The sequence below is a fragment of the Haliotis cracherodii genome, unplaced genomic scaffold (assembly GCF_022045235.1).
Source record: "Haliotis cracherodii isolate W230 unplaced genomic scaffold, xgHalCrac1.p SCAF_11, whole genome shotgun sequence".
Lineage (NCBI taxonomy): Eukaryota > Metazoa > Mollusca > Gastropoda > Lepetellida > Haliotidae > Haliotis > Haliotis cracherodii.
The window spans coordinates 15719605-15746904 of record NW_027266266.1 but is presented as its reverse complement, the minus strand read 5'-3'; the positions used below and the strand labels follow the sequence as shown (position 1 = coordinate 15746904).

At 40.5% G+C, this 27300-nt stretch overlaps 1 protein-coding gene across 4 annotated transcripts; it reads right to left on the bottom strand.

The window, feature by feature from the left end:
* Positions 1 to 1645: 1645 nt before the first annotated feature.
* Positions 1646 to 24500, bottom strand: LOC139456262 (B-cell CLL/lymphoma 7 protein family member A-like). Of its 4 annotated transcripts, none has more exons than XR_011652524.1 (8): positions 24341 to 24500; positions 22352 to 22410; positions 19369 to 19391; positions 17077 to 17164; positions 8686 to 8838; positions 6263 to 6316; positions 1837 to 3048; positions 1646 to 1780 (listed from the first exon to the last, which is right to left on the bottom strand). XR_011652524.1 is itself a non-coding variant. In XM_071237882.1 (8 exons), the coding sequence occupies exons 1-8, from the start codon at positions 24430 to 24432 to the stop codon at positions 2966 to 2968; spliced, it is 741 nt and encodes a 246-aa protein (XP_071093983.1). In that variant the 5' UTR covers positions 24433 to 24500; the 3' UTR covers positions 1646 to 2965. The 4 variants fall into 4 exon arrangements, 2 of the variants coding, with proteins under 2 accessions (XP_071093983.1, XP_071093981.1); XR_011652523.1 differs by having other exon boundaries at positions 1646 to 2340; positions 2525 to 3048; XM_071237882.1 differs by adding an exon at positions 14745 to 14933 and having other exon boundaries at positions 1646 to 3048.
* Between the last annotated feature and the right edge of the window lie 2800 nt (positions 24501 to 27300).

Here is a 27300-nt window from a genome sequence, read left to right as displayed (position 1 = left end):
ATTTTGACATGGGTACGATGTGTGAAGCCAATTTCTGGTGTCCCCCCGCCGTGATATTGCTGGAATATTGCTAAAAGGGACTTAAAACCGTACTCGCTTCAAAGGCAAAGCTAGCATAGACTTGTTCATAGCTGCTATTGTTATTAGTGGAGCTAAGTACAACACATTTTGAATTATTTGTCCAACAAAAACGCTGGGTTGGGGGCTCATTAAACTAGTCGTAAGTAATCAAATTTAGCAAGTGTATCGCTTTGTATTGTTGCGTGTAAATACACGATACACCGATGTATTATTTCCACCCTATCTTACAATAGGTAAGAGTGTAGATGCTGAGAAAGGTTTGCTTTGTTAGTTGTTTAATGCTGCACTCAGTATTGTTCCAGATTAACAATTAATGCTGTCTTGGTATGATGACACGCCATCAACCAAATCTCCAATCCTGACCACCCGATCCGTTTCCTAGCGACCAATTCTAACCCAGAATCCAGAAGGGTTAGGAGTAGCAGAACTGGGTCTGATAATGCACTTCATCTTCATATATTGACAGCAGCGGGTGACCTCGCCTAGGTGAAAACTACCAAGCTGACTGTCGTTCATTTCCCGATGAACGTCAGTATGTCACGTGAGCGGAAACATACAGAACTACTTTAGGAGAATTCCTTTTGTAAAACCAAGGGATGTTTGGGACGACCCTCTGCGTTCATATAGTCCGCTTTAAATAATTAAAGTTTGATGTTTAATGGATTGTTTTGTTATGATTTTTGTATCTGTCAGTATAAGGATTGAAGTTGTATTTGTTGATGTTCATCAGCTGATGAAGACAGTGCCTCACGTGAAAATTTTCCACAAATGTGAGACAGGCAGCACACTCAGCATTATTCAAGCTGTAAATAATCTGGACCAAACAATCTAGAGATCAATATGGTTGCCTCTTACAACCAGCATGTTTGCCGATTCAAACCCGGAATCCCGAAGCGAGTGAATGGCGGTCTGGCACTGTTAGAAATATTTCTAAACCATAGGTCAGGCAGCAGACTACAAGAACACAGTTTATAATTTCAACTTTATTTTCTCATGTTCCTCCACTCTATCATTCATGTTGATATAAATGTTGCAAGGCTAATGCCCATGGTTGATGACGAGCATAATGGCAAAACTTCATACAAACATCAGCAGTATCGGCCGTAACTAACAAGTCATTGGCCAGTGTACCTCACAACGTGTAGAGCTTTCACAAACACAGAAGTCTGAAGGAAATACTTGTAAAAGATCAGATCTTTACAAACAGATACTGGTTCACCTTCAGATGAAAACCCACTCCCGTGATGAGTCCTCCTTAAATCTATATTGCTGAAAATTTTCTCTGAAACCAGACATTTCATTTTTCCTACATGGGTGTACAGAAAAAAATAATTGGTCACTGTTGACAAGACATATTCTGTCCATGATCTAGAAATTGATTGACAAGCTTTTAAGGCCAGCCATTGAATATCATTAGCTCCAATCAAACCAATATCAAAATATAGAAGTTTGGATTCCAGCTTATTCTGATACAAAACTACCCCCATTGATCCAGATGACACACCTGGCCTGACAGTCACAGGTACATACAAAACTACCTGCCTAGGTGCATACAAAACTACCCCCACTGATTCACCTGTCACACCTGGCCTGACAGTCACAGGTACATACAAAACTACCCCCAATGATTCACCTGTCACACCTGGCCTGACAGTCACAGATACATACAAAACTACCCCCACTGATTCACCTGTCACACCTGGCCTGACAGTCACAGGTACATACAAAACTAACCCATTGATCCAGATGACACACCTGGCCTGACAGTCTCAGGTACATACAAAACTACCCCCAATGATTCACCTGTCACACCAGGCCTGACAGTCAGAGATACATACAAAACTACCCCCACTGATTCACCTGTCACACCAGGCCTGACAGTCACAGGTACATACAAAACTACCCCCACTGATTCACCTGTCACACCAGGCCTGACAGTCACAGGTACATACAAAACTACCCCCACTGATTCACCTGTCACACCAGGCCTGACAGTCAGAGATACATACTAAACTACCCCCACTGATTCACCTGTCACACCTGGCCTGACAGTCACAGGTACATACAAAACTACCCCCACTGATTCACCTGTCACACCAGGCCTGACAGTCACAGGTACATACAAAACTACCCCCACTGATTCACCTGTCACACCTGGCCTGACAGTCACAGGTACATACAAAACTACCCCCACTGATTCACCTGTCACACCAGGCCTGACAGTCAGAGATACATACAAAACTACCCCCAATGATTCACCTGTCACACCAGGCCTGACAGTCACAGATACATACAAAACTACCCCCACTGATTCACCTGTCACACCAGGCCCGACAGTCTCAGGTACATACTAAACTACCCCCCCTGATTCACCTGTCACACCTGGCCTGACAGTCACAGGTACATACAAAACTACCCCATTGATCCAGATGACACACCTGGCCTGACAGTCACAGGTACATACAAAACTACCCCCAATGATTCACCTGACAGTCACAGGTACATACAAAACTAACCTCATTTATTCAGGTGTGACAATGACAGTCTAAAGTCGGAATCTAGCCAGCAAAGCCAGACTGATGAACATAGGTAAAAGAGTAAAAGTGTCCGATGCATGGAGATTCGTTACAGCATACTATGGGAGCTTGTTGCCGACATTACTGTGACTTGTCCAGTTTCAACCTAGTCCAACCTACAAAGCAATCTTAGCGCTAAGGTGATCGTAACTCCCATACCTTAACATAGACTTACGACAGTCCTAGCGCTAAGGTTGTTTTGTACAACGGCACCCTGAACACTGTTACCAGTGTACTGACATTGATCCCCAAACCGTCACATGACAATGACAATGCAATACACAATGACATGACTAGCGATGACGTCATCAGCTGGCAGTGGGCGTGTCTGAGCGGGAGCGCTTGCTGGGAGGCTGGTCGAGTTCAGGCTCCAACACTGGGGGTTCTGAATCTGTGATGGAATAAACATGGAGTAAGTGAGTGAGGTGAGTTGAGGTGAAATTGGGTTTAACGTCGCGTCCAAGATTATTGCACTTATATAGCGACGTGCATGTATGTGTAAGTGTTTGTGTGGCTGCTTGTACTAGTCCAGACTGATGCCGATTTATAGTGCTAGCTCACTGAGATACCATACCAGTTTAACATGAATACCCCACTCAGTATACTGACTCCGAGCCGACCAGTCCTTGTTTTAGCCCCTTAATGCCGAGCGCCAGACAGGGTAATAACAAGTACCATCTTTTAACGTCTTTTGGTATGACGCGGGCGGGGATCGAACCCCAGACCTTCCGCTCTCCGGGCGGACGCTCTACTACTAGACCACGGAGGCGGTTTCAGCATGAAGAATTCTAACTGTTAATCATGTGACACAGGACACACAATCTTTACAAAATGGCCTCCATTCTAGAGCAGACGCAGGAAGACCAAGCTGGAGACTCGCATTCCCTGCCAGTAACCAGCTGGTGATAACTTTTTTACTTATCTAGATGCCACATGATACACTCAATAAAATTTGTGAGAATAGCCAATTTAAAAAATGTTAGAATGACACTTTCTTAGTAAAGTACAGATTCTAGTACTTTTGGGGGTTGAGTCCCATCCGGAATTGGAGCCCACACTGCCAGAGTGAAGCACCAAAAAATGAAAGTCTGACAACTGATAGTCTGGATCGCATACTTTGTGTATCCCAAATATAACATTTGTAACATTTGACCACTTTCTAAATAGCATTGTGTGTTCATAGCTTTCGGCCATTGGGTCCGTGATAATTTATACTTGTCAGAGGGGTACACAAAATATGTGATCTAGACTACCAGTTGTCGGAATTTCATTTTTGTGGAAGTCTTGGCGGCTGAGTGGATAAGATTGCTGACTTTGTGTGCTGGCGATTAGGTGCCTCACTTTGGCAGTGTGGGTTTGCATCCTGGTTTCGACTCGACCCCCCAAAGTACTAGAATCTGTACTTTACTAAGAAAGTGTCATCCCAAATGTAACATTTGTTACATTTGACCACTTTCTTGTGTGTTAATAGTTAATTTGTCCTTTGTCACATGATCACCCAATACAGCAGAAAAAACAACATTCTAATAATATCACATATTATAGTCAAAGGTGAGAATAAGATTTCCCAGTCTGAGACAACACAAGCCCTAATTAACAGTTGATATGCAGTGCTTGAAGTTGTTTTCTGCCTGGCCAGTGTTAAATTCCTGTCATTTCATTGGTCCGTCAAAGTTCACATGTGACTTGTAATAAGATGTGTTTAGATCTTAGAGTAGTGGTAGCGAGGACCAAGATCTGGGCTCCCTTGCACAAAGCGATCTTAGTGCTACGACTATTGTAAGCCCATGTTAAAGTATGCTAGTTACGATCATCTTAGCGCTAAGATCCTCTTGTGCAAGTGGGCCCTGATTTTAATGAGATTGCATCCACCCATTCCATCTTCAAATATGACATCATGGCACCGGTCCATATTCCGGTCAGCGAGATCTCCCACAGCATCCAAATAATATCATATATTATAGTCAAAGGTGAAAATAAGACTTCCCAGTCTGAGACAACACAAGCCCTATTTCACGGTTAATATGCAGTGTTTAAAATATCTAAAAAAATGCCAGCCATCAGGATCCACAGGGCCTCATATTTAAAACTGAATAAATTAACACATAAATTTACTGCAAGGACCCATACAGATTTGAAACAACCAGCCCAACACAAGACTTACCTGCTATGAGCCTATGGGCAGGCGCTTATTTTGAACAGTTTATAAAAATATTCTTTCACTCACTAACTGAATACCAAAGGCATGATGGGAACTGTTGTGAAGTTCAACATTTCTTATTTGTTTATGAAGTTAATTACAAGAAACTGTATGGCTGACAACTTTCTAATCACAACAGTGTACCTAAAGACGCTGTCATCAACACAACTGATTGTTAGTCACTGAATTGGAAATACATTTTTGTTGGTCAGCAAATTCTGTTTAAGGCTTTCAATACTTTTGCATTAATGTATACCATGTTTACATGAACTTATTTCTGTCAGAGAAGGATTTGTAGTCTTCATATGGGACCAGAGACCATATATATATATACTAACTACAGGGTTAGGGATCACTTGATTGATACAATGACAGATTAACTTATAACTATAGCAATATGAAAGAATCTGGCAGCCTGGCAATTTTATTTCAAACACTGCATATAAACCGTGAAATAGGGCTTGTGTGACGTCAGACTGGGAAATCTTATTCTCCCCTTTAAGAGAGTGAGTCGGGTTTAACGCCGCTTTTAACAGTATTCCAGTTATATCGCAGCGCGTCAGCTTAATGTGGGAGGATTGTGAAGTGATGCTGGTCGCAGACGTTTACCACTTCAGTGAAACCCACAAGCACGGGTATGGTGCTGACAAACCTAGAAACATAATCGGGGCGAACCAGGATTCGAACCCACAATCATAGGTTTCTGGTGTGTCCAAGGGACGCAACTCTGCACAGCGAAATGCGGTGCCTTAGACGACTCAGCTAGCCGTGCCCCCCCCTTATTCTCACCTTTGACTTTAATATATGATGTTATTACTATGCTGGTTTTTCTGCTCAGTTGGGCGATCTTGACTGATTAACTATAGTAATAAGAAAGAATCAGGTGGTCCTTAACTATTTTTCAGTAGTATACAATGCATTCAACTATTATGTCTTACTTTCTAAAAAGCACTGTGTATTCATAGCTCAGAGGGGTACACAAAGTACGTGATCTAGACCACCAGTTGCTGGACTTTCATTATTGTGGAAGCCTCAGTGGCTGAGAGGGTTAGATCAATGAACTTTGTGTGCTGGCGATTAGGTGCTACATTCTGTCAGTGTGGGTTCGAATCCAAGATGAGACTCAACCCAAAGGACTAGAATCTGTACTTTTCTAAGAAAGTGTTATTCCAAATATAAAATTTGTTTATTATGTCTGAAGTCAAACAGTTACTGTGGCTACTTTTTAAAAAGATTTTTGTCTTATATTTCTTCTCATCCAATCCAACAAAACCTAAAAACATTTCATCACATATTCTGAATGTTGAAAATGCTGAAAACTCACTACTGTGTGGCCAAGTACAGTTGCTGTGCATTGCATGTTTAAATGGAATATTGTGAGATATACTATTTTCCCAACACCTACCGTTAGTTTCATCTCCTTTCAGTGACTTGTCCTCGTCTCGGCTCAGGCTCATGGCTGATATAGGAAAAAGAGAACATATGTATTAAGTCAACAGGAACCACTGTAAAGATATTGATGCCGAAATAAAAAAATAACTATCAGCTTTTCATTCCTACCCACCACAAACCGAACACCCCTGCCTCACACCATTTTATTGTCCACTATGTCTCCCAGACCCATAAGAATATATTAAAAGTGATCATTGTTTACAATAGAATCTATCTATTATTACCATATTGCATGAATAATACAAAAAATAAAATATAAATTGAAATCAAGTCTAGAATGATTTGGCAAGTCTAGACTGCTGCAGCTCAAAATTAAGCATTGCTCTGGGCTCCATTTGGATTTAACTTCATATTTTGTAGGTTTCTGGGACAAATATTATTCTAATTAATGTCCTACAGGATATTATAAGTTTCTGCATAAGAAGAAAATTGCTGTGTGAGCTTCTTTCTTTCTTAACATGTTGAATTACACCATATACATACTCCTATGAAGGAGAGCACTCATACACAACCCCAATCTGAGATCTGGACTTTAAGCGTACTTACACAACCCCAGTCTGGGATCTGGACTTAAAGCACACTTACATAACCCCAATCTGAGATCTGAACCTAGAGCACACTTACACAAGCTCAATCTGAGATCTGGACCTAGAGCACACTTACACAACCCAACTCTGAGATCTGGACCTAGAGCACACTTACACAAGCCCAATCTGGGATCTGGACCTTGAGCACACTTACACAACCCCACTCTGGGATCTGGACTTAAAGCGCACTTACACAACCCCACTCTGGGATCTGGACTTAAACACACTTACATAACCCCAATCTGAGATCTGCACCTAGAGCACACTTACACAACCCCACTCTGGGATCTGGACTTAAACACACTTACATAACCCCAATCTGAGATCTGCACCTAGAGCACACTTACACAACCCCACTCTGGGATCTGGACTTAAACACACTTACATAACCCCAATCTGAGATCTGCACCTAGAGCACACTTACACAACCCCAATCTGAGATCTGGACCTAGAGCACACTTACACAACCCCACTCTGAGATCTGGACCTAGAGCACACTTACACAACCCCACTCTCAGATCTGGACCTGGACCACACTTACACAACCCCACTCTGAGATCTGGACCGAGACCACACTTACACAACCCCACTCTGAGATCTGGACCTACAGCACACTTACACAACCCCACTCTGGGATCTGGACCTAGACCACACTTACACAACCCCACTCTGAGATCTGGACCTACAGCACACTTACACAACCCCACTCTTATATCTGGACCTAGACCACACTTACACAACCCCACTCTGAGATCTGGACCTGGAGCACACTAACACAACCCCACTCTGAGATCTGGACCTAGAGCACACTAACACAACCCCAATCTGAGATCTGGACCTGGAGCACACTAACACAACCCCACTCTGAGATCTGGACCTAGAGCACACTAACACAACCCCAATCTGAGATCTGGACCTAGAGCACACTTACATAACCCCAATCTGAGATCTGGACCTACAGCACACTTACACAACCCAACTCTGAGATCTGGACCTAGAGCACACTTACACAACCCCACTCTAAGATCCGGACCTAGAGCACACTAACACAACCCCACTCTTATATCTGGACCTAGAGCACACTAACACAACCCCACTCTGAGATCTGGACCTGGAGCACACTAACACAACCCCACTCTGAGATCTGGACCTGGAGCACACTAACACAACCCCAATCTGAGATCTGGACCTAGAGCACACTTACACAACCCCACTCTGGGATCTGGACCTAGAGCACACTTACACAACCCCACTCTCAGATCTGGACCTACAGCACACTTACACAACCCCACTCTCAGATCTGGACCTACAGCACACTTACACAACCCCACTCTCAGATCTGGACCTACAGCACACTTACACAACCCAACTCTGAGATCTGGACCTAGAGCACACTTACACAACCCCACTCTGAGATCCGGACCTAGAGCACACTAACACAACCCCACTCTGAGATCTGGACCTAGAGCACACTAACACAACCCCAATCTGAGATCTGGACCTGGAGCACACTAACACAACCCCAATCTGAGATCTGGATCTAGAGCACACTTACACAACCCCACTCTGGGATCTGGACCTAGAGCACACCAACACAAGCTCAATCTGAGATCTGGACCTAGAGCACACTTACACAACCCCACTCTCAGATCTGGACCTACAGCACACTTACACAACCCCACTCTCAGATCTGGACCTGGAGCAACCTTACACAACCCCACTCTCAGATCTGGACCTGGAGCAACCTTACACAACCCCACTCTCAGATCTGGACCTAGAGCACACTTACACAACCCCACTCTGAGATCGGGATCCACATCATTGCTGTCCTGGGAAAAGTCCGGGACAGAATGATCCGGGAAGGACATGTTGGAGTCCTCATTCATGTTCTCACTGTCATTGAAGGACTGCTGGGTGCTGTCCTCACCAAACATGGCGGAAGCTGAAATACACAACCAACATCCAGCACACTGTCAAACCGTTCACCTAGCTTCAAGTCCTTCGTCCTAAATCATCAGTGTACCTACATAGACTCAAGTAAATAAACTACAGTAAAAGCCAAGTTCCTACAGACCAGGAAGAGACAGGGTAAAACACTAGGGAATAACATGACTCAAAGCACTGTCACAAGTTCACAATTCACAAAGCTGACAAAACATTTGCAAGATTTTTCAGGGATTTATCTAAGAGAGTTCCTACAATGCCCTTTGGGGTCAATTAAAAAAACAAAAACATTTAAAATTTGGAATTTTTAACATAAATTTGCTACTTTCTTAAATCCAGAAATATTTAATATTGTACTTTGACATTGCATAATTGCAGTAATGTCAAACTTAGCAGTATGGGGGCGGTCAGGTAGCCTAGTGCTTAAAGCGTTCGCTCGTCACGCCGAAGACCTGGGTTCGAATCCCGACATGGGTACAATGTGTGAAGCCCATTTCTGGTGTCCCCCGCCGTGATATTGCTGGAATATTGCTAAAAGCGGCGTAAAACCAAACTCACTCAATCACTCACTAAGGCCACTTCCTCTTCATTGGTCCTGTTGTCAGTGAAATTCGATTCACTACAAATCCATGTCATTAGTAAATTGGGAAATATTTGGAAATTTTAACACCAATTTGGGAATTTGTACGGACATTTTCTGCAAACATCGGGCTACAGACTGATCAATGGGCAGGCGAAGATACATCCCTTCAATTCAAAATGGTTGGAAAGGAATTTGTGAACTTGTGACATCATTTATTCTTCAGCCTACACTAACTCTCCAGGCATTTACTGTAATGAATCATGCACATTATCTGATCAGTAAGTGATGCTCTACTATGTATATCAAGCTCAGTAACTAAATAGAATATTTATCTTAACATGCAAATTAAAGCAAATGATTAACAAGCATGTGTCCTCCTACTGGACTGACTGACTGTATGGCTGGGCAGGTACATGTATATCATTGGGTGCCAGTGGTCCACAAACAAGCATGTTACACACGGTGTAGCAAACATTTGTGTCAACACAGACAACAGAGTTACACACGTTGAAGTATATATATGTGTGAACACCCCTGTGAACACCCGTGTGAACACAATAGCTCTGCCAGGTTGGAAATATAAGAAGACACCCCTTTAAACTTGAATTCGACTAGTCGTCACATCGTTTACAATGGTAAACTATCTCTGAAAAGTACTAAAAAGCATAAAATTTTCGCATATTGATTTCAATCAAATTCTACCAGGGTCAAAATTATAAAATGCAATAATAAAATTATGTTGAGGCATTGTTTGTTAAAAACATTTGTCTTAAATTAAAATCGCTTGAATAAGGGGGAAAAATATAAACAGATGATAAAAGCATTGACTTTTATGCCTTTTTAGTTTTTAGGAGTGTTTTTTCAGCTGAAGGAGGCATGAGAATCGAGTATATATTTCGTTTTCCACATTTACCTTGCAAATAGACACATGGTAATAATCATATCTATCAATTTTCATTCTATTGTATCAAGAAAGAATCACAGATTTAAACCATTCCCAACACATCATGCTGAAACTCTTTCTAAACTTATTAGCCCTCACCATGAATAATAACATTAGTAACAGCCATAAACATCCTATTTCTATCAACACCACTAATCATGGACAACATCCCTGGCAAGGGAGATAACTGTGCTCACATCAACAGTGTATCATACAAGCTCAGGACAGTGATGCATGCTGGGAAAGGTGGGACACACGCTTGGGGTGTTCAACAACACAACACGTATTAGTACTAGTACCATGCATATGGGAGTGGCTGAATGGGGTGTTAATCTGTAGCCAGTAATATACAGGGATGTGAAATCTCCGCTGAAACGCGGAAAATCACGTTTTTAAAACAGTAGTCCTCGGAAAAAATCATCTTCCGCGTAAAAATTAAATAAAAAATTATAAAAAAAAACACTCCGAAAAATATGATCGAAAACCGGACAACCATCGCGGATTATCCTGTTTTCGATCAGGGCTTTTACCAGCATAGGTTTTCGGACATCATACGTTTTCCATCACGAATACTTGCACTATAACGTGGGGTGCGGCGTCACACAGAAATTGTAAATATTCAGAGTCAGCTGATGGCTTGTTTTTAAGATAAAGTTGTCTTTTAGCCTGTAAGTGAATGAGATGTTTTACAGTTGTTCATGTGATTAGCGAGAAAACTATGAATGTTTCTTCAGCGTCCAAAACCCCATAACATAGGGATATATGTTGTATTAGTGTCTTATGTTTGCAATGGAGTTTTGTTTTTTTCATCAAAAGGTAAGTACAAGGTAAGTTTTTTTTCAATATGCTTCAACATGGGGAAAGGGTCAGACATTGCACGCTTGTGACAGTTGTCCTTGTGTCTGGGGGATGGGGGTTGGAAGTTTATGGCAGTATTGCTCCCAGACCTGGCGGGAAACCAGGTGCGCGGAAGCTATGCCCGATTTTTTAAAAGTACTGATTTAACTTCTAAATTTTACTGCATCTGCCATCTTGTTTATTTGACTTATTGACTTTGGCCATTGGCTTATTACATTTCTCTGTGTGAATGTTGTCCAAACTGCAGGAAATTCCTTAAAATGCAATCAAATGTTTAAAAAATTTCGGGGGGGGAGGGCATGCCCCCAGACCCCCCTAGACTTTTCCTCTTTTTGGGGGGGAAAACCTGCTCACATCCCTGAATATACAGCTTGGCTCATAAGTCAATTGAATGGTGTTTTATGCCGTAGTCAACAGCGTATGTCAGCTATATTATGGTGGCCTATGTATATCAGGGTCTATGTCTGTCATGCAGGCCCTGAAACAAATATATCAAATACAGCCCATACAAGTCTATAATATTCAGCAAGTCTAGTTGACTGCTGAAAATGAAGAGTCTCTGGGCTCTTTTTTATTATATTTCATACCTATAACTTAACGACTGTTTGTACCCGTAAAATATGTTCATTTCAGAGTGAGTGTGTGAGTATGATTTTATGCCGCTTTTAGCAATATTCCAGCAATATCACGGCGGGAGACACGGATATGGGCTTCACACATTGTACCCATGTCGGGAATGGAACCCGGGTTTTCGCCGTGCTGAGCGAACGCTTTAACCATGAGGCTACCCGACCGCCTGTTCATTTCAGAGACTAGATGTTAAGTCTACCTAGCACTAAGAAGATCATAATTTCAATACTTTAACATAGACTAACGATTGTCTTAGCGCTAAGATTGTTTGTGGAACAGGGCCCTGTGCTAGACAAACCAGTGGTTGATGCCACTTTTGAGTATGATGCACTATTAGTTCATTATTTAGGTTACCATGGTTACATATTATCACACAATCAAATTTTAGTCAGCTCTTATGGCAAACTTGGTACTGGGGACCAATTCAGTTCCTAACAGGGTCAGTGATGGTTGCAGCCTCTAAAGTCTTCTGTGCATCAAAAAAAAAGATGGCAGCTAATCAGGATTACCTCCCTTTGATTTGATTGATTATTTTTTTTTATTTCTTTCACATCAAAAATGAATACTTGTGAAAATGGTGAATAAACAATATAACATTTTTCTTCATATTTTATTGATATTGGAATTTGCCTCTTATTGATATTTTTTTCCCTTCTTGGTTTGATTTTAGCTTTTCTCTAAGAAAAAAGAAAACTTTTCAGAATCTAGCATGTTTTGTATTCTTTGTACGTCACTGACAGTACTGACCAAATTAAAAAAAAGAGAATTTCAAATCATACGACATGTAAAATTGTCTGTCATATCAGTGCCCATGAGTTACATTAAACATGCATATCTTCAAGCCATACTCATTCCCTGAACATGTGTGCATATCACAGAAATCCATACAAAATGTGATGCGTAAATAGTTAGCTACAGATTAATTTGCTGGCCACAACTGAGATGTCCCACAAGGTCCACAATGTCAAAAAATCTCCTCCAATCTTATGCCGATCTGATCTTGTACTCGGGTACTATACCTCTCTGAGTCCAGATCTACGAACATCTCCATAGAATGTCGTGTCAGATGAACCTGGAGAGAACTGGGACCGTCCAATGATATTGAAGCATACATGGACTCTTGAGCCAATCAGATGCCAGCTTTCTAAAACATTTCAACTTCATTCTTTACCAGCTCTATTGTACAAATGAAAATCTACTCAAACACAAATATTCTTTCGATCGTATTCCCTTAGGGATGACACGCCCGTCAGAAACTACAGGGTGTATAGTATATCCACAACAATATAGCCGTGCAGCTTTATTTTGGGCAGTCAGGACTCCCCAATTTTATTTGTTTTAGAGATACAGACGTCAGATATGCTTGTTTGAAAGCTTAACTGACTTATACCAAGAATTTAGAATCCTTTGCACTGGTTGGCTGATAAGATAATTCACCTGACACGATCTTCTATGGAGGCATCTCAGATCTTCATGCAGAGAGGTGTCATATTGGAGCAATAGATCTGATTGAAATGAGACTGAATCTCTTTGGGCCCAGCATGCACGCCGCATGGAGAAACAGTACACACCAGGCTGAGCCTCTACCCAACAACAAACACTATAGGACACACATTCAACACAGAAACAGCAAGGAGGTAGAACATGCAGGTGCAGGAAGAGTCAAGGATCTATCAGTCAAGGATCTGACAATCAAGGATCTATCAGTCAAGGATCTGTCAATCAAGGATCTGTCAATCAAGGATCTATCAATCAAGGATCTATCAGTCAAGGATCTGTCAATCAAGGATCTATCAGTCAAGGATCTATCAATCAGTCAAAGATCTATTATCAGTCAAGGATTTATCAGTCTAGGAGCCATCAGTCAAGGATATGTCAGTTAAGGATCCATCAGTCTAGGATTTGTCAGTCAAGGATTTATCAGTCTAGGAGCCATCAGTCAATGATTTGTCAGTCAAGGATCCATTAGTCCAGGATCTATCAGTCAAGGATCTATCAGTGAAGGGTCCAACACTCAAGTATCTATCTGTCAAGTATCTATCTATTAAAGACCCATGATTCAAGTGTCAAGGATCTTTCAGTCAAGTTTCAATCATTAATCCAACTATCTTGATAGATACCTCTCCATAACCAACAATACATAACAATTACACTGATGGAATTAAATATGGGAACAGAAGAAATATTGCAGGTTGGAGTTTACTGTCTCTGAGTGACACATTTGTATTTGATATGTTCACTAGATTCTGAAAAATACCAAATTTCCTCATAGTACACACAGCACTTTGCACTAACTCCTTATATCCATTGTAAGATGTTCCCATACTTCTTACCATCAGTATAGTCAAACTCAGGCATGTCCATGTGACCTCACAGCAAGTGCAGTGTTCGAAACTAAGGTGATCCAAGGTCCTTGAGATTAACCTATGGACCTCCAAGTTTTGTTCTGGACATTGCTTACCAGTGTTTGCATTGGACTCTAAAAAAATGGGGTCCCCCTGGACGCGTTACCCGCAATCACTGTAGGCACGAATGGTGAATTTGTGAATTTTAAGCTGCCATTCTGAGCACAAATAAAGTGTCTGGTTGAAATTTTTAAGTGTCTGTTTTCATGTGGATCACATGGATTTGGGGAGGTGAGAGAAACTCGAAACAAAAAAACATTAAGTTATGCGTACAGTAAACTTTTTTTCAAAATGATAAACACGTAGGTTTCTTTTTTTGCGTCCCATTTAGTTAGAATATATTTCTGTAAATGGGACGCCGTAAATGCAAACACTGCTCACAACAAGGACCCCGAGTGATTCCTCCTTAGTTTCGAACACTGGTGTAAACAGAAGCAGAACATTGTGATTGGATGCAACAAAAGAGGCAGAACAGAAAAGCAAACCTAGACTAGATTGACTTTTAGCGAGAACTGGCTTATCAGCAGATGACGAGGACGAGGATGACGCGGGACCCAACTGGTGACCCCGCCCACTGACCGCGGGGGCCGACTTACTAGAGCTACGACTCTTGGACGATGGAGTCCCGCCCTTAGGCAGGTGGTTACCATGGTTACTAAACTGAGAGGAGGAATCTGGGAGAAATAAATAAAATGGCAGCAACCAATTAGCATACACACACAACAGGGTCCGGGCAAGCAGACAGATGCCATCACAGTAGGTACGGGTAGACTAAACAGCAATGGGGATATCATTCTAATTAATCATTAAGACATATTAAACACAATTAGCACAACCCCTTTACACAAAGTCATGGAATAGCTACGGTCATCGTAATTCTTCTGCCATCAAGGCATTAGATTAGGGTGGTAGGGGTATGGAATGGGGCCTTTCCATGGTAAATACTAAGATAATGCTGTAGAAAGTAACATGTATTATGATGTATAATGCAGATCCCGCAGAAAGCATGTAAACATTGAATATACAAAGAATTATATTAGGGGTGTCACGATACACCTATCTTATAGATACTAGAGTCATGCTACGCATCGCTATACTTAATTTGCACTGGTTTTGCATGAACTAATCCATTTCTATGCAATCTGGGCCAATGTGCACAAAGTGATCTTAGCAGTATGACTATCTTAAGTCTATGATGGAGTATTGGAGTTACGATCATTGTAGCGCTAAGATCACTTAGTGCTAGTGGGCCCTGGTTGGCAAGAGCTCGTTGGCTTATTCAGGATCGTTGTAAAGGTAGCATGTAATCTAAATTAAAATTTTGTTTCATGACAGACAGTAGGTAAATGCTAGCCTGATTAGATATTGTAAACATTATGTCTTTGATGGGAATTTTGAAAGTGGACGACGACAAAGATATGATACGTTTTATGTTGTTATCCCTAAAAGTTTCATGTCTTGAAAATCAATACAGAATAAAAATATGAACTGATAGATGAAGGTTCATCACAACGTGAGGTGGAAACTTGCGATTCATTGACTCATCGTGAATCCTGACACCCCCATGTATATCATAGTATATGAAGTGAATACAGTAATAATTCACAATGAAAAAAACTGAAAAAACATATTTAATATCATCATTATTATTTTTTTTTTTTAAAAACATTCTTATTATGACATGGCCAGTTTTTTTCTGGATTGGCCTCACGGCAATATTTGGTAATATATTGTCTTGTGAACAATCCCAATTATCACCCCTTCTGATTGATCAATGTACACAAGACTTATTTATTCGCTTATACTACACACTCAAGTGTTATGTGCACCCTTAATTATGGGCAATTAAATTCTGGAAAAATTTATTTGTTGTATGTAAATGTTTCAGGCTGTCATCATAAACCACGAAATTTACGATCTTTCAACTCTGGTTTTTTTCTCTCACCAAAATTATATTCTAATAAGAGCCCCCTTATTTCTAATTCTGAGAGTGCCCTGGGTGTTTATTACGTTGAATACAGTATACCCGGAGTATGTCACTTCCTACGTCATGTTGGTACAGGACTTCTATAAACAGATCAAAATTGGCCATGCCTAGTAATAAAAACACAATTCAAAGAAAACAATTCTGTAGCTCACCAAAAAGAAGTTCTTACAAATGTTTTATGTGACTACAATTATATGCAAACAATAATGAAAAAGAGGCCATTTTATCACAGGTTCAACCATATGGATTTGAATAAAGTCTTACATTATTTAGATTACTAAATGTCATCGTCTATTACGAAGTTGATTAGATCACTGACTTTGTGTGCTGGCAATTAGGTGCCTCATCTGAGAGTATCGGTTCCAATCCTGGACGAGACTCAACCCAAAAAAGTACTAGAATTTGGAATTTATTAAGAAAGTGTTATCCCAAATAGAACATTTGTTACATATGACCTCTTTCTAAAAAAGCATTGTGTATTCACATCTATTATAAAGTTCAGAAAATATATTACTTGAGCATCGTAGAACAAAATGTTCCTCCTGACTTATATAAATGATAGGCGGTCACACGCCATTATAAAACTTCTATTTGCATCTTATTACCACTAATGTATAAATTGAATTTCAAATTTTAATTTCTATGAAATGGCTAATAATTTACTGTTAATTTTGAGGATTGGCAAACTATTTTCCAAATATCTGTTTCTGAAAGAGGAGAATGGAAACATGGCATCCAGTATAATGCAAGTGTACCCTATGATGAAGATAACGCTATCAAGTCATTATGATTACAAGTATACAAGCAGACGTAAGCACACAGTGTTTTACCGTTAGACAATTCTTTCATGTTCTCCTTGTCTCCGACAGACTTGCCTCCCTTCTGTTTAAACAAACCCTTCTGGGCTGACCGAGACGACTGGAACACAAACACATCACATCCACACATCTTGTTGGAATGGAATTTACGGCTGGGATGAGTCCATATTTTCTACCCCGGTACCCACCCCTATCACCCAACCCTACCAGGGTACCCACTGCCCATTACCCAAACCAACCTGGGTACCCACACCCCTGTCACCCAACCCTACCTGGATACCTGACCCCCTATTACCCAAACCAACCTGGGTACCCAACCCTACCTGGATACCTGACCCTCTATTACCCAAACCAACCTGGGTACCCACCCTTATTACCCAACCCTACCTGGATACCTGACCCTCTATTACCCAAACCAACCTGGGTACCCAACCCTACCTGGATACCTGACCCTCTATTACCCAAACCAACCTGGGTACCCACCCTTATTACCCAACCCTACCTGGATACCTGACCCCCTATTACCCAAACCAACCCGGGTACCCAACCCTACCTGGATACCTGACCCCCTATTACCCAAACAAACCTGGGTACCCAACCCTACCTGGATACCCGACCCCCTATTACCTGAACCAACCAGGGTACCCAGCCGTTACCCAACCCTCCCCGGATACTCGACCCCCTATTACCCGAACCAACCCAGGTACCCACCCGTATTACCCGATCCTACCCGGCTACCCATTGTAGGTCTCTAGAGATTGAGAAACGTTTGACCGTACTCTTGGCAAAATGTAATTAGATACATGTATAAAACGATCTGGTCATGCTTACACTGAAGTTGACCGAAGTCTTATGTTTATACAAACATATAAAGTCAGAAGGAATGTGTGCATCGTCAGAAAGAAATGTGATCATTAGTGACCTGTAGTGTAACCATAGAGTTCTAGATAATGTTTGTCATCAAAAAACATATCATGTGACAAACCACAGGTCCAGGTTGTCCTGTGGATACCCTAATTTGAGTATCATGATGAGCATTAAGCATGTTCACATGGGCATCATTTTGCATGTGTTTGTCATGGTTACTTGTGTGAACGTACCCTCATCACTGGCTTCATGTAACAGTGAGTGAGGGAGTGAGTGAATATGGTTTAACGCCGCTTTTAGCAATATTCCAGCAACATCACGGCAGGGGACACCAGAAATGGGCTTCACACATCGTACCATGTCGGGAATCGAACCCAGGTCTTCGGCGTTACGAGCGAACGCTTTAACCACTAGGCTACCCGACCGTCCCTGCTTTATGTGACAACCATTGTCACAAGGTACTGAAGTTTAAAAAACATTATTTATAAGTGTGCCTTTTAGGCACTGGGAAAAATATTTTAATCATGCCATTATGATTTTAACCGTGCCATTGTCATTAAAAGACAAGGAATTGCGAACCAGGAAAGGCATTCCATATTTCTAACTGACACAGGAACAAATGGCCCTTGATTTGATCAGTCCAAGCCATTTTGGTACCATGTTTACTGGTCAATATCTGATGAAAACCAAAGAAAGGAATTGATGATGTGCTGACTCATCCTCTTTAGGAGTCACATGGCCCAGAAACAAATACATTCAAATTTATCTGAAAACATGATGATGTGAAACAGCATTTAACGACACGTCCAGGATTATTGCACTTGTATAGCGACCTGTGGCTGCTTGTACTGGTCCGGACTGATGCTGATTTATAGCACTAGCTCACTGAGATACCATGCAGCAGTTTAACATGAGTACCCCACCAGTCCTTGTTTTAGCCCTTAATGCCAAGGCGAAGCAGGGTAAGAAGTACCATCTTTTAACTTCTTTTGGTATTAGGTGACCAGGGATCGAACCCCCGACCTTCCTCTCTCTAGGCGGACGTTCTACCACTGGACCATGGAGACGTTCCTGAACACATGGAACACCCAAGGGAGAGAAGTTCCAACATTTGCATTATCACATCACGCAAGTTTCACTTTGACTAATAATGCAATAACATTGTTGACATAGCTAGTTTGTTTGTTTCTTTGTTGTTTAATGTAGCCCTCATCAATATTCAAGCTATATGATGGTTGCCTGTTAAAAAAAATCTAGTCTGGACCAGACAATCCTGTGATTGACATCGTGAGTATTGATTAATTGGATTATGATGACATGCATCAACCAAGTCAGCATGGCTCACCACCACCAGTATGTCGCCCCTTACGACAAGCATGGTTGTCGAAGACCAATTCTAACCCGGATCTTCACAGGGATGAGGTAGCTTATACTTACTTGAGGGGATCCTTGGTTAGCCACTGAAATTACAGAAATATCTTGATCAGTTACCATAGATACATATATGACAACATCCCTTAATGAGTCAACAGGTAACCATGGCAACTAGGATTCTTATCTCATAATAATACATGTGTAACAAATTATTATTGTTATTATCCATATGATTCAAGCTAAAAAATCTAAATATCTATGCGAAGAACATGTGCAATAATATTTTCACATTCTCTACCATTTGTCTACAGCATTGTTGTTATAATGAAAAAGCAATGTTTATGCACTGATTACCAACATCATTATTGATGGGGGGTGGGAGGGGAACCAAGTACAAGTGTCAAAAGATTGTGGGTGATCTACGTGGTCTACACATATTGCCAAAACAAGATCTATTTCATCAAAAGTAGAGGTTTTACAATATGGTGATGTTGCAATATGTTATATATCCCGATGCTATGGATGCGATACAATTCATATCCTGAAACAGTACTTGTATTTCATAAGTTGATATTCTTTTTTCTTGCTTTTTGCAGGTGAATCACAACCCTTAACCATTTGTTTTTAAATTTCAAAAGATCGAAGTTAGGATATTGTAGGGCAGAAACATATAGACTCGAGGGCTCTGTGAATGTTATGCCATTTACAGCCAACAGAGAAATACTAGAAAATCTGCGAAGCTGGTTGTTAAATAGTTTCTGTTATTATTCTGTATCGAGATACAATATTGTATCGCCGTATCGTTACCATGGTTACAGCACTAGTCAAAGACCTCCAGAGCCAAGATATCTGCCATCAACCAGTTAGCAAAGGTAACAATTATAAACAAAGGTTAATTGGGTTTTCTTTCTCGAACGACAACATCAGCAATATTCCAGCTATATGACAGCAGTCTGAAAATAATCAAAGCTAGACCAGAGAGACAGGTGATTAATTGATCTACACAACTGGGATATGATGACATGCATGAACCAAGTCAGATCACCCAATCCTGTTAGTCGTCTCTGACGACAAGCATTCACCTTAAACTAGAGAGAACAAACAGTAATAAATGTGGTGTATGGACCTGTCTGGTATGACAAGTCAACGAATTTACACGAAACATTTGTATAATCTGGATGAGTGAGTGAGTGAGTATGGTTTTATGCCGTTTTTAGCAATATTCCAGCAATTTCATGGCGGGGGACACCAGAAATGGGCTTCACACATTGTCCCCATGTCAGGAATCGAACCCGGGTCTTCGGCGTGACAAGCCAACGCTTTAAGCACAAGGCTACCCGAATAATCTGGATGAGGCAGGGAATGCTTCTTTTATTGATCAAGTTGATGGATTGAAAAACAACAGGGATACAGGTAAACGTCAAACTAGTGATAGACACAGAATTTACGTACCGGCAATGTGTTTTGAACCAATAAACGCAATAAATTGTTTGATAGGCATTACTTGTTCTCTGTCCATCGTGTTGTGACAGTATCATGCTTCTGTTGTCCACACTCACTCATGTTATCCCACTCATGTATGCAATTGTTGTTACTGTTAATCAGAGCTCCAGATAAGCTGCGTATCTGCGTGAAATACGCATCAGAAATGCAGAAATACGCAGTAAAATATAATCCAAGCGTATCAAATACGCAACGAACATTACAGATACGCTACAAAAATAAAACTTGTGCGTATCATCAAAATATTGTGAAGTAACCCTGCGTATTTGTTTAGCAAATGAGCAACTTATATTGAAATTATAAGTTGGCATTCCGTCAACCTTGCCAAACTCATCATGATCATTTGCCATCGCACTTTCTTGTGGAAGTATGGTGGTATTTTTGAGTCCTACAAAGCTCTCGAACCCACACGACACCAGTTTGCAGGGACTAGATGAATAGTGTTTTTAAATATTTAACTTAAATACCCACCTGTGTAAAAACTAGTGGGTAACAGAAATTTGAATACGCACCTAGAATTACTGATACCCAATGATTTTAAAATGCATGGGTAAAATACCCACAACACCAAAAGCTTATCTGGAGCTCTGTGTTAATCCTCCACCTACTATATATATTCTGTACTACGTCCCTCATTCAGTCTTGCTTGACAATGGTATAAGGATCTATACCGAAATGTCACTTTTTACAGTATTAACAGAAAAGAAATTAAAGAAATTGTTATCCATAAAATTGTGTCTATCTTGAATATACCGTATACGACGTAATAAGCGCCCAGGGCGCTCTCAAAATTAGAAATAGGGGGCTCTTATTTGAATATTTTTTTGCTGAAAAAAATACAGAGTTGAAAGATAAATTTCGTGGTTTATGCTGACAGCATGAAATGTTATATACGACAGATATATTTTTCAAGAATTTAATTGCCCAAAACTGAGGGTGCATATAACACACGAGTGCGTATTATACATGAATAAATAAGTCTTGTATACATTGATCAATCAGAAGGGGTGCTAATTGGGATTGTTCAATAGCAAATATATTAGCAATTATCGCCTTGGACGCTTTTTAGAGTGGGGCGCTTATTACTTTGAATACGGTACATATTGTACAGTTAAATAATCACAATATTAACCAACATCTAATGTTGAATTAGTATTCTTTTAGTATTCTGGTCAAGCATGATCAGGTGGCGCCTAAGTTTTACAGCTGACTCCCAAGTTTGAGCAATCAGGTGCTTCTTTGGAGTGAGTGAGTGAGTGAGTTGGGTTTAACACCGCTTTTAACAGTATTTCCAGTTATATCATGGTGTATCAGCTTAATGTGGGAGGAAAGCCTAAAGTGATGCAAGTCTCAGACGTTTACCACTTTGGTATGGTGCTGACAAACCTAGAAACAGGGTGAACCGGGTTTCAAACCCACAATCATAGGTTTCTGGCGTGTCCAGGGGATGCAACTCTGCACAGCGAATGGCGGCGCCTTAGACGACTGGGCCACCCGTGCCCCCGATTCTTTGGAAAAAAATGCCATTGCAGAAATGTCCTACCTGGTACCCATTTATATATCCTCATGGTGGTGTCGCCAATTGTCACCCATTTCTTCTCCCTGAAAAAGACAATATTGCTACACTAAGCATAAAAGAATGATCAGTTCCTCATGTACTATGATACATAAACACGACAAACTTAATTTAAAAATAGACATATATTTCAATGACATGACAAGTGAACTCATGTTCATGTTATTTGTATTTCTCGTACCTCTGTGCATGTTGCAATGCCATACTTCTGTACTGAATGAAAAGATTAGGATCCAGAGCTCCAGATAAGTTGCGTATCTGCGTAAATTACGCATCAGAAATGCAGAAATACGCAATAAAATAAAATCCAAGCGTATCAAATATGCAACTTACATTACAGATAAGCTACAAAAATAAAACTTGTGAGTATCATCAAAATATTGTGAAGTAACCCTGCGTATTCGATTAGCAAATCAGCAACTTATTTTGAAATTATAAACGGGCATTCCCACGATTATAAACTCCACGATGACAGTTACATCACGATCATTTGCTATCACACTTTCTTCTGGAAGTATCATGGTATTTTTGAGTCCTATAAAGCTCTCGAACCCACACGGCACCAGTTTGCAGGGACAAGATGAATATTGTTTTTAAATATTTAACTTAAATACCCACATGTGTAAAAACTAGTGGGTAACAGAAATTTGAATACATGATAGAATTACTGATACCCAATGATTTTAAAATGCATCTGGATCATGACTATTTTTAAGAGACTTTGTTTACTACAAAAATATATAAAAATATATCTTAAAACAAATGCTTGAAACAATATATGCTTTTGACGGTTGAAAAAAGTAGAAACTGTCTGCCATAAAAAATACATTGTTGTACATGTTGTAGAGATATGTTTTCTCAGATGTAAGTGTAGCTGAAAAAAATATCAAGTCACAGTGATAGAAATTGGAACTAGTTCTATACTTGCCAATCTGCCCAGTAGTTAAGGCATTATAAGGACTACCGGTAGTAGAAAATTTGTCATTGTTAAGGGTTTTGCTACATACATGATATATGATGTCATTACATGGGCAAGTGGATAAAACTTGTTAGATCAATCGCAGAAGTCTTTATCCAAAATCCCAGCACCCCTCTTCTCACCCACCCACACCATAATAGGGCTAAACTTTGATAGGTGGAGCTGTAACCAAATCTTCAAATCTAAAATTAAGGGGTCAGTTGATGTGTCTAATAATCAGTGTCCAAAAAATGTGCCCAGAATAACTGCCTGCCCTGTCGGGCTGCATGAAATTTTCCTCCACCTACCCGATTGTCTGGCAGATAATGTAATTTGCAGACTACTTACATATTCAGTCTTATTATAACTTCTTGTAAATTCTCAAGTAATTGTTTGCATTATTTCAACAGAATCAAGACATGATTTCTATTAGTTTCTGCGATTTTTCAGTATTCATAATGCCTCTATGTGGGCAGGTAACTTTTTGAAGATCAGCAGGCAACACTTAACAGTCACCTGCCCGACTGTGTTCTTGGGTTTTAAAATTATCTCAAACATTGCTGAGAATACATAGCGGCGTTAGAGATTGGCACTAGTCCTGTAGTCCTTCCCAAACTGCCCAATAGTAAAGGTATCCTAAGGACTAGTAGGAATTGGCATATTTTAAGGGTTTTGCTATATGTTATCATTATAAGGACTAGTGGATAAAAACTGTTAGTTTCTAACCCTGCATAGTAAGTTTTAGTATTATCTGACGTTTTAACGTTTGATCTGCCTCACTCACTGTAACAGTGTCAGCCATAACTATGGGGCTTAATGGGCTCTTATGGCTGTCTCATAGAAAGATGTAGATAAAAGGAAACAACCGGAATGCATTCAGGTCGAATTACAATACACAGATTTCATTGTACTGTCCTGACCAAATCTGTGGCTTTTGTTGGACCTCAATCCATAGATCGAGAAACCCTGTAAAATGCCACCGGTAAAGTCATACTCACCATTTTCTAACTTTATCTATAGCATTAATAACTCTCTTGATATCCTCTTTAGCTCGACTTCGAGTTTCAGCTCGTACAGACCTCGACAGCATCGCTGATTGTCAATTGAATTGATGTGATAAAATTCACATTCAAACAAAGTAAATTTGATGGTGTTTATAAGCGGAAGTGGCGGTATCTCCTCACACCGACGAAGATTTAACGCGCTGCATTGAGTTTGCAGTTAACGAGCCAAGGGAGTTAATTCTACAAAAACTGAAATCTTCATCGAGTCCAGTACCCAACCAGGGAAAGATTCAACTGAACCTTCATCATTTAGACATTAGACAAATATTTCACTCACGTCTAATCTATGCAAAATTATGAAAATTATGGTCACAAATATACTGGATTTTTGTCTTGAGAAGAATAGGCTTCTCCCACAAGTTTTCAGGTTTTAGAGGGTGCAGCTGGGCCCACATGCACAAAGCGATCTTAGCGCTACGACTATCGTAAGCCTATGTTAAAATATGGGAGTTACGAATATCTTAGCGCTAAGATCGCTTTGTGCAAGTGGGCCCTGCACATGCAGTGGGTCCAGGCGACACAGGTTTCTCTGGAGAAAACGGCACCGCATTTGGCGATTTATGTAGTAGTATATATGATTTATTTCGTGCTATTTGATGTATTTACATGTTATTTGATGTGTTTACAGTTTTCCAGTTAGTCACAGATGACTACATATATTCACATATATACATACAGTTCTTCACAGTTCTTCTTAGTTGTCGACCCGTGAAGATTCGGGGTAGAATAGGTCTTCAGCAACCCATGCTTGCCGTAAAAGGCGACTGTGCTTGTCGTAAGAGGCGACTAACGGGATCGTGTGGTCAGGCTCGCTGACTTAGTTTGATGCATGTCATCGATCCCAATTGCTTGGATCGATGCTCATGATATCAATCACTGGATGGCCTGGTCCAGACTCGATTATTCACAGACCGCCGTCATATAGCTGGAATATTGCTGAGTGCGGCGTTAAACAACAAACCAACCAATTTTAGTTGTCATCTTCATTGTTCGCCCTGACAGAAATTTTAAGGACCGTGAATGTTAAGGTGCAGTTTTGAGGCGAGGTGACGTTTTGGCCCGGTGACGTTATGCCGAGGTGCCGTTTTAGCTATAACCCGGTTTTAGAAAGGGTCGTCCATGTACAGATCACCATCACGACTGCAGATAGAAGCAAAGCAAGCTTTATGCAATCAAGATTACTCGTTGTGCGTCTTCGATATTGAAAATCCATTTGATGTGAAATGGAGACACGGATTTATTTTAAAATTATAAAATGTGAGGGGTGTTTTATGAACTGTCGAAACAAGTGCGTTACGACAGCCTATAGAAGCGCTCCTACAATATATATGTTTCGGTAATATTTTCTGACATGGTACCTTGGAACACAGGAGTCCATGCATATTCACGAGCTCGCGTGTAGAGATGGTCATGAATATGCATGAGGGCCTATTTTTAGATACCTACTCCTGTGCTTGGAATGAACCACATGTCTTCGACCAGTAATGTGGAGTACTTGTAAGAGTGCCTAACCACTGATCAGGAGGTTGTAGGTCATCCATAATGAAGTTTCAATTCTTGACTTTGGACCTTTGAAACACTACGCCCATACGTCCATACTTCATCTGCTACGTAACTCACGAGGTCTTCCTCAGAGGTTATTACGCAAACACAATGGTGGACACCCGTGATTGGTTTGTGAGGATTCGTGTGCGTCGGACAGGGATTCCCTGGTATACATTTGATATAAATTTGTAGTGTTACTAGCCTGTGCTTTTCAATGTTATGATTACGACTTTTTCACAGATTTACAGAGCTACATATCCACACCCCCCCCCAAAAAAATTTTTTTTTTTTTAAATAATAATATAAAAAATAATAAATACCCAATCACTGAGTAACTTGAGTACAGAAACGCATGCATTTAATGAAAAACTCAAATGTATAAAAAAAGCATGCGTAAATACCCAATTAAGTTTGAGTGCGTTCAATGGAGCTTATTTCCGAAACACAATTACGACCTAATTTACTTTCCGAGTCATTCATTTAGTTACGACACTTATGTACATCTAAAACGTTATTATTAATTTTTCTAATCTCAAAATGTTAGCTCATTTTGGAAAAAAACCAATAGAGTGATGAAAAGATGAGTGAAAAGATATTGGTTACCAAAGGAAAAATGTAATAAGTATTTTCAATGCCATTTTGTTGCAATGATAACCCTACGTAAAATTCCCACAAAAAGAGAGCTAACACAGAAACAGAAAATGTATGGGAGTTGGTTTTCATTTTGACCGGAGACTAACGTGGGGTTATAACCATTTCATGTTGTGAACGAATGTAGTCAAAGTCATATATCTGCTGGGATGTTATGACTTGATGTTGTGTGTGTGATGAATCCTCAATGTTATCGTTTCATAAAGTATTATTTAATACTATCAAGAATTGTCCATGCCTCAAAATGTCAGGGGGGGCACACGGTTGGCCCAGTCGTCTAAGGCGCCGTGATTCGCTGTGCAGAGATGCGACCCTTGGGCACGCCAGAAATCTATAATTGTGGGTTCGAATCCCGGTTCGCCCCAATTATGTTTCTAGGTTTGTCAGCACCATACCCGTGCTCGTGGATTTCACCGAAGTGGTAAAGGTCCGAGACCTGCATCACTTCGGGCTTTCCTCCCACATTAAGCTGACACGCCGCGATATAACTGGAATACTGTTAAAAGCGGCGTTAACCCCACCACCAACGTTATCGGGTGGTCAGGCACGCTGACTTAGTTGGTGCATGTCATCGTATACCGGTTACGTATCCCATGCTCATGATTTCAATCAGTGGATTATTGACAGACCACCGCCATATAGCTGGAATATCGCTGAGTGTGGCGTTAAATAACAAACGAACAAAACAAAAATCTGTA

Bases quoted from the DNA above. Each gene is read 5' to 3' on its own strand.
- LOC139456262 (XM_071237882.1), bottom strand. From the start codon at position 24,432: ATGCTGTCGAGGTCTGTACGAGCTGAAACTCGAAGTCGAGCTAAAGAG. The intron at 17,165-19,368 runs GTAAGTATAAGC...TTTGTGTTCCAG, and splicing joins CTAACCAAGGATCCCCTCAA to TCGTCTCGGTCAGCCCAGAA. The intron at 6,317-8,685 runs GTAAGTGTGCTC...TTCCTATATCAG, and splicing joins CGATCTCAGAGTGGGGTTGT to CCATGAGCCTGAGCCGAGAC.